Source organism: Pyxicephalus adspersus, chromosome 2 (genome assembly GCF_032062135.1).
Source record: "Pyxicephalus adspersus chromosome 2, UCB_Pads_2.0, whole genome shotgun sequence".
Taxonomy (NCBI): domain Eukaryota; kingdom Metazoa; phylum Chordata; class Amphibia; order Anura; family Pyxicephalidae; genus Pyxicephalus; species Pyxicephalus adspersus.
This window is the reverse complement of record NC_092859.1, coordinates 126,419,798-126,439,237: the sequence shown is the minus strand read 5'-3', so window position 1 is coordinate 126,439,237 and position 19,440 is coordinate 126,419,798. Positions and strand designations below refer to the sequence as shown.

The 19,440-nt window shown below is 35.0% G+C and overlaps 1 protein-coding gene across 7 annotated transcripts in view; it reads left to right on the top strand.

Moving 5' to 3' along the window:
* The window catches only part of TCF12 (transcription factor 12), a 115,362-nt gene that overhangs the window by 63,329 nt on the left and 32,593 nt on the right, over positions 1-19,440 (top strand). For all 7 annotated transcript variants that reach the window (XM_072402332.1, XM_072402331.1, XM_072402330.1 and 4 more), the window contains exons 6-8: positions 2,087-2,151; positions 11,222-11,357; positions 13,118-13,170. In XM_072402332.1, the coding sequence (XP_072258433.1) occupies positions 2,087-2,151; positions 11,222-11,357; positions 13,118-13,170 (254 nt within the window). The remainder of the gene's footprint in view (positions 1-2,086; positions 2,152-11,221; positions 11,358-13,117; positions 13,171-19,440) is intronic.

Genomic DNA, 19,440 nt, shown 5'->3' with positions numbered 1-19,440 from the left:
GATTTTTATCTGGAAGATCACAAGTTTCTTTTGTAATCTGGTTACCAAAAAGATAAGGCCACATCCACACTAGCAAAAATTCACAGTAATTTATGAGCATTTTCAAATGTTTTGAAGTATATGGTGATTACTGACATTGCATGCACTTGAAAAGGTGCATTAATTAGTATTTATTTTTACAAGGGTGGGGGATAAGGGTGATTATTGAAAGTATTGAATTTAAAATATTGTTTAATTCCTTTGAAGAAAATTCCCTGTTGAGATATTGGTATCTGTTGAAAACCTGGTCATTGGGTACAAACAATAATTAATGCCAGCTGCTTTTTTAGGCTTTTAAAGAGTGCAGATGAACACACCCTCATTTCTGAAATCTTGGTATAAAATACCTACAGACACAAAACCAAGAAAATCTGAAGAATCACTAACTAAGCATGCATGTGTATACCCACAGTAAATTTCCTCTGATAACAACTTTGTTCTTCTGACAGTGGTCCAGAAAAACCCAGAATCCTCAAAAGCATAAACATTGTAATTTTTTGTTTGTCAATGTAGATAATCAATTTTTATTTATTACATGTATTTCTGTGTCCAGAAGCACTGCACTGTGTCCTGTCTTTAAAAATGTTGAAGCAATATATTAATGTTACAGTAGGGTTGCAGGGTTAAGAAGTATGTAATGTACAAAGTGTGGGGATCATAAAACAGAAAACAAAGTGCAGAGTTAAGGAGAGTGGTAAGGTATATTGTGCCAATATTTGGAATATGTTGAACACCCACCGCCACCTTGATTTTTAATCACAGCAAAGCAGTTTCCCCTATGAGAATTTCCAACAATGCACACCTACATACCTAAACCCACTGGCAGTCCCTTCCAACCTTTTCCATCAGGACCCTTGCTTGCTTTCTGAGAGAAGTCATGTGCTAGCGTTGTTTGCAAGCTATAGAAGTGAATGACTGCAGTTATCACGTTCAGGTTGTAGACCAAGAACAATGGTTTGATGGACTGGGTTCTGGTTTGTATGCCATATGTAGGAGAAAATGTTAAGATACTACAGCTGTTGCAAGGTGCATATTAATTGTGAACTGCTTTTTTCAGACAGCCAGGTTATTAGAATACTTTAGTAGTCTTAGTTCTTTGAGATAAATCTCGGTGTATATACACCATTGCCAAATATATTGTACGTAACCTTTATTTTTCTCATTTACAAGTCTAATGCATAAATCATTTTGTTTAATAATGTCTATGAATCTATAAATTACTGTTGCAGAGTGTATTTGTTTTGAAACATTTTCAGTAGCTGTCATGCTTTAGCCAATGTTGTTTATCATTTTATGTACAAGTCTCATTTTTAGTTAGAGGAAATGCTGATGCTGAGTAATATGAACATTTTGATTCATGCTACTTCAAGTAATTCTGCTTGGTTGCATATTTGCTTTCAACCTCATGTCTGTGACTTAAAAGTATATTTTCCCCTCATTTAATATGGTATAATTGTGATGCCACAACTAGTGGCAGTAGAAACTATAAAATGTAGAATTAGCAGCCGCTCTAGGTAGCTCAAGTAGATCAAGTAGTTTTCTTTAGCAAAACCACCGCTAATTTAGAGAATTCAGAGGTTTGGGCTCTGTGTAACAATAGTTTTAATTCTGTTGTGTTAAAATATTTTGGTCTCCCAATATTCTGCGAGGATTAGGAAAAACATTGAACTCTGCTTCTTTAGCAATTAGGTCACCTGGGGGCAAACTTGAAAATTCAGCATTGTGTGGCAACACTTCATTGTTGAGTTTTAATGCAACCTGTATATGTGCATAAAAGAAGAATAAACGTGTGTTGTACCTCCCCTTCACTTCTGGTTTTCCTCTAAGCTACTCTTTAACTGCTAATTTAGTATACTTTTATGCTTTGTAATTATTCACAGATATTAGGTTTTAGTTTTCAATATGCTGGTTTTGTTTAGAGGTATAGCAAATTAATAGTGTGTTTTTCTTGTTGATCAATATTGTGGTGTGGGGGTTGTATTATTGTGGGTATTTGTAAACTGATTTTCTTCTTTTGTTTAACCTAAATTTGGTTTTAATTTTATAGGGAAAACAGCTGACAGAGGTCCTTTTCCTTTATATGGCCGAGATTCTGCAGTCTCTGGTTGTCAGGTAAGTTTTGTCAATTTGTCTGTGATTTTAACAATTCATACTTATACATCCCTAACATATACATCTGTGTGTGTGCGTGGGGAATATTTACATTTCTCTTTTCTATTAACTAATATAGCTTTAATCACTTCTTCAACTGACTGAAATTGATATCTATCAGAACAACATAGCCCTGCAGCCTAATAAAGTTATTTTTATATCTAAAGGCTCCTGTGTGGCAGGCAATAGCCTCATAAACTGAAAAGTTATTATACATCAGGAACATTCTCTTTGTGTTTCACACACTTCCTCTCCCAGCCACTGCAGTCAAAAGTGGGAGAGTTTTAGCAGCTCACTCAGGAAAGCGGACCTCCCTTTTATGCGAAAGGTCTGTTTTGTGTATATTTTCTGCTGTGCATGCCGATTCACTCTTGCATGTAAAAATGAACTACACATCGCAAATACAAAATTCAATGAATTGTTTTATTGTAGTTACTATTTCATTTATATGTAGGTCATATGAATTAAATCGTGCAGGTGACATCACCTAAAGAATCCTTACAAGTTAGTTTTCTTTTTGTTTTTTAAATGTATTTGTTATATATTTATTAAACCTTCTATAACTTAAATCATCTAAAATTTAACTCAGCAAAATCAGAATAAATGTGTAATTTTTATTTACAGTAATACTATGTTAAAAATAAAATCTTACTATAGTTATATGACAATCTCGGTGTTTTGAAAGAAATTCTAGAAACAGCAGACTATGTATCTCAATGAAAGAGCAATTTTTCGACCAGTTTTAGAAAGTAACAAGTTGAATGAAAAATGCCTTTTATTAAGTGGGGTTCAAGAGTAACTGGTGTACCAATCTTTAAGATGAAAAGAAGAATGCAAGCTGGCATTGTTTTCTCTCTTTTTTTTAATGCCGGCTTCAGACTGGTCATCCTTTTTATTCTTAGTCAGGTACTACTAGCATTTCTAATATTTCCTCCCCTACAGATTCCTCTTAAAGCAAATTTGTATTGAGGGAGAATAACCGCATCTGCAACAGACCCCCTCTTCTTAAACAATATTTGATGAACACTCATTTAATTCTTTTGGCTTCAGTGTATTGGGTCAAATGCTCTTATCAGACATTCCCAGGGCCAAAGTGAGAAGCATTATGGGGGGGGGTTGTTGGCAGCCCGTATGATCCTTTTAGTGTAAGTGTACTGTACTACCTGTTGACATGAGCTTAGCTCCAAAATTATTACATTACTCATAATGACTTTTGGAAGCTAAAAGCAAGATTGTATTCAAAGAACTAAACACCACCCAACACTTTTCAGTAACCAACTGGCTGTTTTTAGGTAGTTACTGATGAGTTGGGTCACAATACAGGGGCTGCCATCCACCTGAAATTTCATTGTAATTTATCTGAAAGTTTAGTAAGTAATATTGCTTTAAGAAAAAGCAAAGTGAAATGAATAACACATTTTTGGTTCTTCCAAATGTAACAATGTTGCTTTGTCTATCCAGATTTGCCTGGATTTTTATTTTTTGCATTTCAAGGCATCTATGACAAGCAGATCTTAAAGATGAAGCATATGTAATTGTTCTAATTCAATCTTACCTACTTGTTCATCCATCTTGTCTGTGACGTATGAAAAAGAATACGTTTTTCAATATAATTTGCTGCAAGGAAGCTGTTTTAAAAATGCACCTGTTTTAGGTCATTTTTGGCTCTCCTCTGGCTCCACAGAGTTACAGCTTTAGATGATCAGCCACTCAATTGGAACATAGCACAAATCATAATATGGCAAAGTACGACCAGGTAAATTATAATACATCCCAAGACCTCTCTTTAAAAGCCTGTATGTGGCAGTCATATTATGACAATGTTTTTATTGGAGCTACCAATGGAGAATCAAATACCCTGTTTAACACAGCATGGTCTCCAAGGGATGACTTTGTTGGGCATGTCTCCCAGCTACTAGCTAAAGTACCACTGCTATGGAGTTTATAATCTGTTTAATTCTGTAATATTCACTTACAAAGTTAAGTCTTCATGCTTTTGTTGAATAGCCGTTTCACACCTTTCACGTTCCTACTATACATTTCATCATATCCCTGCTAAATTAAACATTTAGAAGTGTGTGGTGTAGAGAACATATGTGATTTATTTTCTTGCTATCCTCTTTGAGAAATGGTGGCCCTTCCAATAGTTATTTAGTGATCTGGCAGAGCGGGTCACTGAATGACATTGGGGGATAGCTGGGGAGGTGCTAGTTTTTCACCCAAGACAATCACAAACTTTTATGCAAAAAATACATTGCACAGTGCTTATAAAGTGGTAATTAGGTATATTAATAAATGAGCATTAAAGCTGACCTTGTTTGGCCTCGCTGCAAAAAAGGTCACTGTGCTGAAAGCTGTTTTGTATCCTAGGAAATATTATATCACAGTTTTTATCTGGGGGTTTATACTGGTATTTTGCTTGCAATAAATTAACTTAAGTAGCATCTACTTGAGAGCTGGTAAACATCTAGTTTGCTAACCAGTTTAAATGCATTCTTTCTGTAAAGTAAATCTTCCCAATCCGTGCCATTAACTTGCTAGAATGTGTTCAAGTGAAGCGTTCTGATGTCATTGTTCCAGTTTGACATGCCTGACATGCTGCCCCTAAGCGTAAAGACCAAGTTTTGTTTGGTACATTCTCATTTTGGTTCCTTTCCATATCCATTTTTTTAGTTGCCAAGGATTATCATTTCCATCTGGTTACTTCAAAATGTGTTTGCAGTATCTTACATGTATTCATAGAGCAGGATTATTTGTATATTTTCAAATTTGTCCATGTTTCTACAAAAAAAAAAAAAAAAGATAATGAGGAATTTTTAGCCCTTACCTATACCCAGAATTTTCACTTTACATAAAAGGGTGTACACCCTTTAAAAAAAGAAAATAGGCTGCAGCACCGCCCCCTAGGTGGTCGAGAATGAACGGGAGTGCAAAGCCTCACAGGATACCTTTGTCAGGCAGCCCGGGGGGCTCTTGGGCACTCCCTCTACGCATGCCCGAGCATAATTCCTCTTTAATTCTTATTTCATATTTCTAATAGACAACTAACTTTTCTTGTCATCAGTCCAGAATTGACTTCTGCTCTAATTTATGACACAGGAAGTTGGAAAGATGGCTTAAATTAAGTCAGGTCTTAAAGTTCTAATTACGTTCTTTCTTGGCAGCATGCTTTGATTGTTCGCTGCTGTTTTAAATATTATGTTATCATAGCAATTTATTCACTGCAACGGCATCTACCGGGGTTCTAATTTTGATTGTTTTGGGGTTTTTTTATTTCTACAGTCTAGTGTTGTTAACAAGTGCACATGTATTAAACTTTTTTTTTTCCATCCCAGAAAAATATCTGCATATGCATTCTTCATGATGATCTCGGTTTTAATTGCCCTGATTTGATAATTAAATGTCAAATCATTGATCCACTTTTTTGTCTAGACTACAATGCATGGTTTATTGTACAGCCTATCACCTAGTTTGTGTTGTAGTTGTTTTCCATTCTTTAACTGCATCCCAATGCTGCGCATGTACATTTTGCTGCAGCACTCCACAACCATTGGTGACCATTTAAAAACAATAATTAATTAATGTATACAATATACAAGATAGAAATAAAAAAAATCTATTTATTAGAAAGTTAATTTATTCTAAATGGGCCATTAACCAATCACAAAGCATTTTAACACCCAAAAAAGTATGAATTGAAGTGCACTATGTAAACTGAGCCTTACCTTGTGTGTTTAATTGAAGGTTAATCTATAATTTTCGAATATTTGTTAGGATAGAAAGGGAATATGAAATCGGATAAATACTTTCACTGTTCAGAAATAGACCAGTAGAAAGTAAGTACAAAGAAGAAAATAGAATTAAAAAAACAAAACACTGCAATAAAAACATGGTTGTATAACCACATCTACTATATTTGTAAATCAGCTTTCACACTAAATAGATACTGGTATCATTAATTCTGCATCCTACTGAGTGAAGTGAAGAGGGCTCTGCTGGTATTTGTGCAGTATAATATGTTAATACCAAGTTAAAGTAAAAAAATACTCTGTTCCCTAATATATTTGCCACATCAATGTTACTGCTAGAAACAGAATGTTGTTTAAATATAAGTGCTTGAAATTGTTAAACTGACTTTCACAACAGACCTAAAGTGTTTCACACACTACTTATTTGAGAGAGCAGGTTATGAGCTTCTAATTCCTTAGTAATCAAAGCGAAGCCATGATTCTGCCTGATTAATGATCTGAGCTTAACTAGCACATAGTTATGATCTAATTACAGTACACATGGCTGCTATCAGCTCTGACTTTTAGTGTATTATGTTTTTTGCACAGATTATATTACTTTAGGACAAGGGCAGGTAGAACTGTATATCTAATGAGATTGAAGCAATGTTTTGTTGTATGTTATGCTAGGTTGTACTTAGGATTTAAAGCATGAAAAAGTGTTTTCTTTTTTACTCTAATCCTTTCTACACCACATGGAGCAAGAGGTAACAATAACATTTGTGCTAATTTGCTCATTTGTTAAATTGGTCATCCTATTCTTTCAGGATGGAGGCAAAATGTCTCTTGCTTGTCGGATTATACTTGTTTTTCTGTAAATACAAAAGCATTACTCCCCCAGCTATAACAGTGGTGATTTTAATGCATTTTCACAAAAATAAAACTCTTAACATTGGACTTCCTCATACCTGCTGTACACATGTGTAGATATGAGAAAGTTGAAGAATATTGTCACTGGAGCATGATAAATATCACTGCTCTGGTATTGACTAAACATGTAGGTGTTAGAACACTGATGTATCTAATTTGTAGAGTAAAAGAAATCAGGATACATTTTTATCTTAGATTAACTTCAGAATATAGACAGTATATCCTCAAAATAAATTGTCCCTTGTATCTGTTTTCTATATTCAGCAAATGTAGATCTAGTATCCTAGTTTGTTTGCCATACTGCCTCTCTTGTGAGATTAGTCTGATTACACTGACAAGATGTTTTTGATGTATGACTGTCATTATCTTAAATTTGCAGCATGCTTCTTTTACAGATGATTACAATTTCAGGCTTTATCAAATGCAGGAATATCTCTCTATCAAAGTTACTAGTGATACTCATGGTTACAATGACCGAATGGAAATGCACAACACATAAACATGCATCATTGTGTGCTTGCAGAGGGCAGCAATAAATGTTTGATCAGATGTATACAGGAGGATTCAAATACTTACAGGTTAGCACAAAGCATTTAATGAAACCTTGTCAGAGACAAAACACTAGAGAGGATCATAATTAACGTCTCATTTTCTGCCAGTTGCTATTGATTACGCATTCAAAATTCTTTTGTTCTTGAAATTGTAACCACTGTATTTCACTTTTCTATCTAATGAGATCCTTCATATCAGATCGTTAAAACAACATGTTCATAATTGCTATCTTATCCATAGTGTTTCATTGTTGGAAAGATTTACATTATAATGAGCAAATATCCTAAATTTTGAAATCCTTGGACAGCATTTAAATGTACATTGCTTTTTTTTTTTTTTTTTTTTTTAAAGAAATCATAGCTAAACAGAAGATTGTGCTGTTACTCAGCTGATAATGATCGCTTGAAGCAGTATGGCTCATCCCAGTGTTTAGTGTGGGCAGAGTTCTGAAAGTGGCAAATGTGTGGTATTGTGTGGGTAACCTCGAGCAGTTTGGATATATGCGGGTCAGGGAAATTAGATGAATTTGTACTCAAGGTCTTGGAGGAAGTAATAGAGAAGCTAATAAAGACTAAGGAATTGATTGCAGAAAGTATGCAGTCAGTATTAAGTTCCAAAAGTCTTCTTAATTGTACTGAAATACACAAATGTTTCCTTGTAATTCAGACAGAATCCTACAGATTGTTAATGTATTTTATCTAAAGGACCCCTCCCTGTTGCTGACAATAATATTTTGGTTAGCAAATGTATACATTTTCTGTGAATATTTATAAGTTGCTCCACATATACATGCAGTGGTTGTGTTAGACAGGCTTAACATTTTTAGGGGTGTTAACAAAAGTAAAAGTTTGACTAGTAATATTATTATTATTAATAAACAGGATTTATATAATGCCAATATATTACGCAGCACTGCACATTAAATAGGGGCTGCAAATGACAGACAGATACAGACTGTGAGTGGAGGACCCTGCCCCGAAGAGCTTACAATTTAGTATAGATGTTTCTGCTACTCCTTTATTTCTACCAGTTATCTTTTAGTGGTAGCAGAAATATACATTACAATGCATCTGGTTCACATGATCATTTGCCTGCATAGATGGGGCTTGTACTGTGCGCTGTTGTGTAGTGGGGCCATGCAGCCCACAAAAAGAGATGGATGCATTGGTTTACGTTCACACTGAATGTGAAGTTGGGTTGACCATCAAGTTACAATGAGTTGCCTGGGGGTTTACTTCCACTAGTACTTTGCAATAATACAAATATATTTACATGAAGAAACAGATATGTCACCTCAGTGTACAGTACAAACATTGTATACTAGTTTGGGATCTTCCTTTACCAAAACGCAGCAAATTTTTTGTGTTTGTTTGCCTTGCGTTAGGGCAGCCTATTTGAATGAATGGGCTGCTCTAATTCAATCCCTACCAAAGTGAACAACTAAATGCATTACTGATACAGATCCTAAATGGCAGACACACCTCTGATTATACAAAGCTGTTGATGTATATGGAGGACTTGTTTGTACACCAAGGCTACATGTGCATAGCCACTTAGTGGGCACAGGCAGCCCATTCATTTAAATGGGCTGCCTGTTCCACAATATCCCAGGAAATAAACGTCTGCATGGTTTTTGTTAACATTTGCACTGACATTAACAGTACATGTGGTATCATATGATCTGGTGTAATGCATCATAGGTCAGCCGACAATGTGCAATGGGTGCGTTAAGAATGGTAATGCCAAATCTGCCAGAAACACACTTTCTACCCTAGGATGATGGACACATGTAAAAGCAGCATTGTCTTCTTCATAACAGAATGGAGGTGTCCTGTAACCGTAATTGGTAACCATCTCGGAATGCACGTATCACAGCACACAAACATTACCATGTGTTCAGGCACTGCACATATGTGAACCCCGTCATATATTCTTATTTTGGCTTAATCCCATTATGTAATATGTATTGTGAATTCTGTGTCATTCTTATTTTTTTCTTTTTATCAATGAAAAATAGTATGCAGTTTTTTTTTAGTTTTTCTAATTCTTTAATATTAAACAAGCATTTACATATGTTAGTTTCCAGTGTGAACCATATTTTTGTAGTCTATCATGTGGTGAAACCCCTCTGTTGATTTTAGCTCTCAGAAACATTCTAGTCTAGTCTTGTCCACTAGAAGACATCAGCTTAGGAGTGGGTACTTTGACAGGTGTCATGGTGATTTAGGCAATTTACTAACGCAGGACAGAATCCCCCGGAGGAATTGAGTGTTCTGTATTCTGTCAGCAGTAATCTATCCTTCATAGGGGATTATTCTTCCAAAGCTTTGTGGCATTGAGATTCATCATGTATTTATATAGTAAAAAAACTTATAAACACATGAACATTTTATGGAGGATATCAAGTTTTATCTTCTTTATTTATTTTTTTTTTTAAATATAAGAAAAATCAGAATAACCCATTTTTTTTATGTATTGATTCCAAAAGACTGTTCACTGCAACATCTGGACATTATTGTACTTTATAATAATTTTTTTCAACCTTTTTTTATTATTCTTAAATGTGTTATATGTACAGCCTAATATTTGTCCCATGTGTTTTTTCCCACGTTATATCTCTTTAAATACACTAAAACATGCTAGAGATCCTGCCAGAAATACAGTCTCTTAAATTCCTACTGTGTGTTAACACTGCTGATGGCTATATTGAAATGGCAGTAGAGCTTTCGAACCACTGAAGGAATGCTGAAAATGTAGACAATATGTCCCTGTAATTCCTGTAAATAAGCAGAGGAGAATTCTGGGTAGTGATGACAATGCTGCTTAGAATTTTTTGCATCGTTGGTCCACTACATGAAGTTGGTCTGGCATTTAGTGGCCCTAAAAAGGTGTAATGTTCAACATAGGGATAAAAATATATTGTTTAAATAAATGCAAAAATAAGTACTGTCAGTAAGGACTCCATCAATGTTTTCTTGCGTAAAGCAAGACACTTTAAGATCACTGGCTTACTTTATGCTTAAAAGCAAAAAGCATGAGGATGTGTTATTATTGCTAATGAAACATTTCATTTTAACATAGAAACTGCATAAAGTACATCTCCTATCCTTCTATCTATAGCTGAATTTTTTTTATTAATTAAACTGTGCAAGCAGCCATAACAAACTTTTTGTGGCAGCTGCAAACCAAAACCATAAACTTAACAGTGCCAGAAACCCACAAAAACGCTGCAACTTACAAGTATTTAGATGTGGTAGCTACATTAGTTTGGCTTTTTTCAAGCAAATACACTTTAGGCAAGAACAGTAACATGTTTATCCTCATGAATGCATTGCCTTGGTCATTTACTTTGTGCTTGAAAGAAATCATCTTAACCTAATTTGGGAAAATACTGCCCATATTTATCCAGCATGTAATGGAGATAAGGCAGACCTTCGAAAATTTGTGTAGACCTGAAGTGACAGTAAGTGTAGTATTCGCAGGGTCACCAGGTGAAAATAAGAAGGGGAAATAAAATTTTTAAAACGCTAATAAGACACCACATCTGTATAGTTGTGAGCTGCAATATATTACATTTTTGTTTTAGGCTTCAGATATGTATTAACCCAAAAAACTAAATTAACAAATTTTTTTGTAATGCAAGACTAAAATGGTTCGTTCTCCCTCTTGGAACACATTGTTTCCAAACTAACAATGTGCAACGTGCAGTTTCCTCATTAAATACATAAATTGATGCTTTTTAATGAGATTTGTGTGTTTTTCATAGTGTGAACATTTTGTGCAATGATTTGCTTTTTTTTCTTTCTTTCTTTCCTTTGCAGACTAGCCTGATTCGAACTGATATTGGTCTTGGGAGTTCAGGTCAACTTCCAACCTCAGGAAAACCAGGAAGTCCATATTTTCCATTCTCCGCATCCAGTACACGCCGGAGGCCCTTGCAGGATACTCCCGCTTTAGGTTGGTAAAAATTTACTATTTACTGTTGAAATGTGTCAATATAGATTTTACATAGAGGTGTGTTCTGTTTCCTAGATTCTTTGGTGATATTCTGACTAATCTTACTGTTAAATATAAAGTAAAATATTTTTTTTTGTTTTGGGTTTCTAGTTTGTACTGTGCAATGTATTTCTTATCCTACAATTTTTAACCACTACCCCAGACAAAAATAAAATAAAATGGCAACACCGTGCACCAAGATGTTTGGTAGTACAGACACCCAGTCACCTAGTGACATTTTCAATTAGCACCATTAAAGACGGCATTAGAACATCATTTGAAAATGGGTGGTGGTGTTAGATTTGTAATGATCTGAAGTGATCTGCACATTTGTAATGATGATGTAGTGATCTGTGATGATTACGATGAATTCTTCAATTGATGAAAGTGTTCAGTATGGCTTGCAGGTATTAGCAGTGCTTTTCAAGCAATGAGTTACCATTCAATTTTAAATTTAATGTGGTTCTTTGCCACATTTTAAAATTAGGTGACATTTCAGGCGTTCATTATTAGAGTACAGAATCTTTCAGTTTGTTAAAAAAAATGGACATACCACATATGCCATTCCTATTATTAGAATTGGCATAAACAGAATTATGCAAGTAGTTTTGACTTAAATATGCATTGCTTGTACACACCACACAGTGAGCTTTGTGTATTTCAGATGGTGTTTATAAGAAAGAAAAGATCTAGTCTATGTAGAGTACTACATTATAAAAACCTTTCATTGTGTTAAAATTTGACATTTTAAGATATGAGGGAAAAATATGATAGAAATGTGACCTGAACATGAGATTACTCAGTTTAGGACTGAAGAGGTTTTTAGCTGTGTTTGCTCTGTATAATGCACGATAAGGCATGGTGCAACAATGTGTGCAAAATGTAAAAGCCAATTTCTACAAACCCAGCATTCTTGGCATTTAGATGGTTTTCATATAGCACTGCCAGCATCTCCCAGCTTCCTCTTGCTTTATTAATACCTATCAGCATCAGGTTGATGCCTCAAGTGAGAAGCCCAAGGAACATGTTGAAACTGGTGGGGATTTTAATGGATTGTGCTAGCCACCAGTCAAAAATCATCCTTGTGCATTGTGATCTGCATTTAAAGGGGCATTGGGGGGTTAGCTCCTTACCTTAACTTCATTTTATGACAAAGATAAATATATATTTGTGCACTTCCCTGAAGCTGAGTATAAAGTCACAGCCAAAATAACGCTGATGTCTAGAACCTAAAGTATTGCTGTAAAACTGCCAAGCAAAACATTGACTTTACCCTTGTTTCACTGCGTGGCTCAGCAACAGGTTCTATAATTAAGGAGCAACAGCTTCCAAAATGAAACCAAAACCCTACTATCTCTTGGACTGTGGTGCCTTTTTCCTCTCCTGTGATGCTAGATAAAATGTGTTAAGTTATTTATTCACTTTAGAAAGGCTGTGATTTATTAACTGCAGTCTTAGATACATTGATTGCCTTTACAATGTTTAATATAATAAAAAAAAAAATGAAGAATAAGGATGCTGTGCGTTAGTACTTCACATAGTTCAAATAGTTTTACTATAACAAGTATATAAGTAAAATGAAAGTGTTAATACTATTAGCATAATTATGTGATAGCTTACATGGTGAAGAATAAACAACCTGCCTATGTATCTCTGATAACTTTTTTTCCTGTGGTAACCCAAGCTTGAATAATATATATCTATATTTTGTTTACATGCAGATCCTGTACAAACCAAGAAAATTAGAAAGGTTCCTCCTGGCCTGCCTTCTTCTGTAAGTAGTGTCTGCATGTTTATATTATTACTTAAAAAAATAAATTGGACTCACAGGATTGTGTACAGGGGTCATACAAATCATTATTTAAACAGGTTTTCAGCAGTGACCATAAACTGACTGCCTTGATCAATGGTAGAGCTTCATTAGGTTCAAACCTACGTTTGATGTTTAGTCTTTAGATTTGCGGCAGTGATTTGTAGCACCGTCATATGCTCTGGTCCCCTCGTCCCTGTCATTTGAATTCCTCTCATGGGAGGAGAACAGGGCCAAGGAGCTGTCAAAGAAGATCTCCTGTACAGGTCTTTTGATGTTTAATTAGTCATTATGTTGCTGAGCAGGAGGACAGACAGAGATTAATAGCCAAGAATCTTCGAAATTTACATTTGTAATAATCCCAATGGAGCTGAAGACATTAAGATTCGGAGGACACGTACGGCTCAGCTTGCCTCAGTAGGACTGAGGTTATTAATATGCATAAATCACCAAGTCAGATGTTCAGTGTGAAACCCTGGTGGATTTTAAAGCTTTCATTAAGCCTTTCCTAACTTCAGCCTAGCATCAGGAAGGCTTTCAAGCAACTAGTTTGTTGATCCCTCTTTGCTCGAAAATATATCCTTAGAGAATAAAGGGCTTTGATGAAAAAGGTTGCAAGGGTTTTGGTACAGAGAAAAAAATCATTAATGGCTGTGATAATCTATTGCTATAGGGGTGTTTTGTGGTATTAAAAATGCTTTATTCTTTAAAGAAGGAAAATTGTTTGTAAATGAATCCGCATTTAAAATCCACGTGCAGTGAAAATCCCTGCACACTGAAGGAAGTGTTGTGTTTTTTTATTTTCTCCCCTTTCTCCTCTGTACTCCCCTTCTTGCGGTTCAGAACAAATGAGAGGGGAGGGAGAGGGAGAGCTCTGCTGCCTTGCGGGGTACATCTCTTTGTTGTGTAAATGGATGGAGGGCTTTTATTTGGCAGTACTTAACACTTGGGCGCAGGTGCAATTGGATGAGTAATAACTCAGAGCAGTTTGATTTGAATGTAACATCCTCTGTAGTCAGTAACGTAACTGTATGAGTATATGCATTGCACAAGGATTGGTGGTATGGCTTGATTACAAAGTTTTCTTTTTGTATATCTGTGCTTTCTTATTATTACTATTTATTTATTTTCGCTAAGAGAAAATGTGAGTTTGAAATCATTTTTTGACCTTGCTTCCAGATGGAGCTAAAATGGTTTCTACAGCCCAGGGCAGCTGTGCTCTGAACCTGCAGTCTACCTGGAAGCCAGGACTGCAGCTGCAGGCTCTCTTAAAAGCTTTTGCTTGCATAAGCACTTGGGCCCCACTAGAGGCTGAATAGCTGCTTGATAAACAAAATGAATACAATGCTTCAAATCATTTTCCCTAGGCCAGGAATATTTTTTTTTCTTTCCCTTCAGCTAAAAATAGTGTAGCAATTTACATTTTAACAGTTGTGTCTAATTCAGGTTAGACTGTACACCGAGCCAGATGATTTCTGCTGGATTAACAAAAATATTGTATTAGAAACGATAGCACATCCCAAGCATGGAATGGCATAGTTTTTGTTTAATTTCTGATGACGCCTCTGTTTACAAGGTAACGCGATATTATTGAGCATAGACAGAGTTATTACAAGGTAAATATATAGACTTCTCATCTCCACATATTACATTTTTGGATTAATGCTTACATTGCTGTTATTGATGTGTAAAATGAAGGCATGGATATTTGTACAGCAGTAGAAACATTTAAGATACAGAAAATGCTGCACTGCCAGAGATAGATACCAGCTGCTCAAACTTGCCATTGATCCACAATGAAAGATGGACATATTGCTTACACACTGTGTAGAATGTAGAAATGCATTCAGTTTACACGGTAGAAATAAAGATTATTTAGCGGCTGCCAAAAAGTAATTTTTTTTTCTGGAAAATATGTATATCTAATATAACTTTTTTTTTTTTTTTTTTTTTTTTTTTTTTTTTTTTTAATTTGGTTTTTTTTTTTTTTTTACTATATTTAAAACTGGCTGTATGCTTTTTTTACATATTGTGTTGACTGGATCCTTTCCAAATATCTTTTCCCCAAAGATAGTTGGGAAGGAGTATAACTTATTTGCACAGTGACATTCAGGCATATTCACATCATTCAACAATGCAGAACTCAGATTTTAAAAAATTAGCTTACAACAAGCAGTTCATATAATTAAATTTTGTTTGCAGCAGGGCAGCCTTTTCAGTCAAAAATTCTATCATCATTTGCACTCGCTCTTCTGGACCACGGAAGCTTTTTTATTCCTATTATAGTTTTGTTTAGGATTATACCTTTCATTTAGCCTTGTTTCTGTCTTGCTGTTAAGTCTTTTGACAATGTTTTTGTATCAATGGAGTAGTGGTGTCATTTGCTTCTGACAGCTCACTTATAGTTTTGCACACCTAGAAATTAGTTATACAAAGGTGTCAGTTGAAAGCCACCAACACAGATGTTTGTTATTAGGCACTGTTGACTCATGACTTCATTTGCACACATTATTCTTGTTCCTAAAATGATATTTGGTTGGAAACTGTTCCTTTGGGTGCCAATGCATAATATATAACAAGCAGAGGTGATATTGTTTAGCTGAAGATTTTTTTTTTTTTTTTTTTTTTTTAGCGTTTAGATAATAGCACCATCTGCAGGTTAATTATGAAAATTGCAGCAGAGTCGCTCCCAAGCAGTTTTTTTAAAACTTGTAAAACCTTGTGAGTAAAAAACTGATAATATTTGTTTTCAGCAAGGATTTTTTAACTACAGATTTGCCCTAAATTATTAGATTTTTTATTGTTATATTAATGCACCTCAAAAAATTTTATTTTACCATATATAATGATTCACATATTAGACATTGAGTGGATTTGCCACTGCAATTACACTTCATCAATATCAGCCATATCATGGTTGCATTGGTCGACTGAAGGATTACACAATGTTGTGCCTTCTTTTAGAAGAAGCATAGATGGCTAACGCCATAAACATAATAAGTATTTGCAGACAATACATAGAAACATTACAATAACAATATGTAGTTTATATGTACTTTTAACATCAAGCCAATTTACTTTTTTACATATATTAAAAATGTGAAATAATTTACATTTGCTGTAAAATGTGTATGTGTTTCTTTTCACAATATTTGTTGGTGGCTTTAGATCATTTTTGCTTATGGATGATATTAAACATTAGCCAAAATCTAATAAAATGTGGCCTGTCACGAATATGGCTGAAAGGTTTATTGACTGCCCTGTTTACTTGCAGTCAATGTCATTTGCTATAAATATCACATGTAATTACTAATATTTTCACCATTAGCTCCAATTAAATTTAATCAGAACCAATATTTAAATGGTAACATGATTGCTAATCAATCAATCATAGAACATTATAAGCAGCAGTGTTTGGTCAACAAAAATTGATAATAAATATGCATTTTAGCTAGATTTTTGATCATTTAAAAATTTCCTTTATTTGATAATAGATAATACTGCATTATATATGGCTACTTTTAGTTAGACAGGTTTAGATTGTCTAATTTGTGGAAGAACTAGGACACCGGCCACCTATTACGGGGAATAGAAGGAAATGTTCAGGACACAGCAGGAAAGCTACTCTTTCCTATTCTAAAGGTGCGTACACACTTCCAATTTTTATCGTTCCAATCGAACGACGAACGATCGATTGGGCAAAAAATCGTTCGTAAAAAAGTAACCAACGACGCCGACGAACGAGGAAAGTCGCTGGAAACGAACGACCGGACCGACGGATCGGATTGGACGACGATTGTTGAACATCGTTCGTGTGTACGGTCGTTCGTTGATCGTCCATGTTCAGAGCATGCGTGATGAACGAACGTCCGTTCACTTTCCTGTCGTGCACATAGTTCCTCTATCGCTCAAACGATCGTATCTATTGTGTGTACAATATCTACGAACGATCGTGTCGTTAACTCTATGTGCAGGATCGGTGCTATACGATCGTTCATATATATCGTGCATGAACGTTCGTCGTTTGTTTTCCAACGATAATAATTGGAAGTGTGTATGTAGCTTAACACACGCACTTTAAAGCTAACTCTTTATAGGAACTATGAGAGGTGGGTTCAAACCACTTTAAGTGTTTGTGTCTCTATCCTGCTGGGGGGATTGTACTTCCTGTCCTGAAGACACAGCAGGCGTTAAGACAAAGTGAACGGAATTCCAATACTACCAAGTTTTCATACGTCTAGTTGTCAGTTTTTTTTCCTTGCTCTGCTGACATAACCAAAAATTTTGGATTTTCCATCACTTTCTGTTTGTAACATTGGTCATTAGAAATAAAAAAAAAATCCTGAATCTACCTAATGGGAATGCATATTGCAATAAATACCTGAAAAGGGGTTATACATATTCTATGCTCTATCCAAAATGCAATCAAACCTTTTTTTGTATTGTTGAAACACTTTCACAAATAAATACAAAGCAGAAAATGTAACATTTACATTGTATTTTTAGTGTGATTATATTAATGTTCGGTGGCCTTTCAGTTAATTACGTTCCTAGAAAGACTGGAATGTGCTAGCTCCTCTCCTTCATTGCTTTGTGAGTTTGGATAGAATATTCGTTTTTGATTATACTGGAAGCATCAAGGCCTAGTAAATGGCAGTCTAGGATTATATGAATAATTTAGTTTTCCTGAGTGCTTGAGGTTTGGTGGTTGAGTTTAGTAGGGATGGAATTTAATACTCTTTAGTGACAGTAAGCTTACATGACAATTGATTTTCATTGCAGTTCTGAAGAGTAATTCAAATAGAACTTGCCGTTTGGAAAGGTTAACCCTTTGCCCATGTAGTCGAAGTGCATTTGTTAGATTTGTGCTTGTGAATTTAGAGGATAAAAGAGAGAAATACTGTAATTGGTCATTTACATGCAAACATTGCTGACTGGTAAACTTTGACTTGAACTAGAAACATTGTTAATACAGTTGAAATTGTAAGGATGTTTTTCACCAGCAGTTTATCTACTTTCAGGATTTAGGTATAAACCTGTAAATCATAATTTTTTTTATTTTTTGTGAGCTTACCTTTTTATGACTTCAGTAATTCTTATAATCCTGGCATCCATTGATAAGCTGTTGTGATAAGTAATAGGATTTTAGTTTGATTTCAATGCAAACTATTTTGTCACACGAATGGCAATTTGTTGCCATTCCAGATTGCTAACCCAAGCAGATGTCTTCTAGGTTCTATAGAAGAACTAACCAGTAATATGAGAATGCCTGTACATATAATTCTTTTTATTTCAAATAAATTATTTGCATTAGCAGATGTATTTGGCCTGAAGTTGCCCTTTTTCTTACCTGCATTACATCTGCTTGCAAAGAGTTTTGCACTTCCAAAACCTGCTTGAATCAAACAGAAGCCTGTTAATTACAAGTTGAAAATGATGGTGTTGTTGTGGTTAGCAGGGTTTTGTCATAAAGTGCAAAGATAAATGTGTGACACTTACAAATTCCTGAGACAGGCAGGCAGACTACAGCCAAGAAAAAACACAAGACCAAAAACCCACCTGTATACCAGTCTGGTTTCTCTTATTTTTTTTTAATCTTGTTTGCAACATAAAATAATAAATCTGATAAATCAAAGCTTCTTAGGAAGCAATCGCTGGTCAAATCTGTTCATTGTTTTTAGCCTTAATTAATACTCTGAAATAAAGACCAATGTATATTGCTGGTAGTTGCTCTCAAAATATCATCCATTCTTCTGAGCTGTTACTGTGTACACCACCCACCCGTGACTGTAAGCAAGTTAACAGTCTTCCATCTGTAATTAGACATCAGCTCCCTGTGCGTCAGACCATGTAATCTGTTTGTGTTCAGAGAAACACACAGTTTGTTTAGCCGCACAGTGTTGGTTTGTGAATGGAAACAATTCGGGTTAGGGAGTGCAGGTCAGTTCATTGCTGCTTTGCTGACGACATAGTGTCTGAAATAAAGTTTAAAAAGTCAACTCGGTTTCCAGCTGATTTAATGTGTCAGGCTGGTCAGAAGATTAACCCTGGCCTTGTTGGCAGGGCAAAGGAAATTGTTCCTATTACTTCTAGCAGCATAAAATATTATCTTTAGATTAAGAGTGTATGAATAAAAATAGGGAAACCAAAAAATCTGTGTGTAAAGATTCTCTTTGTATTCAGTCAAGTTTTACCTTTCGCTATATAGTTTACATGATTACAAAGATTTCAAAT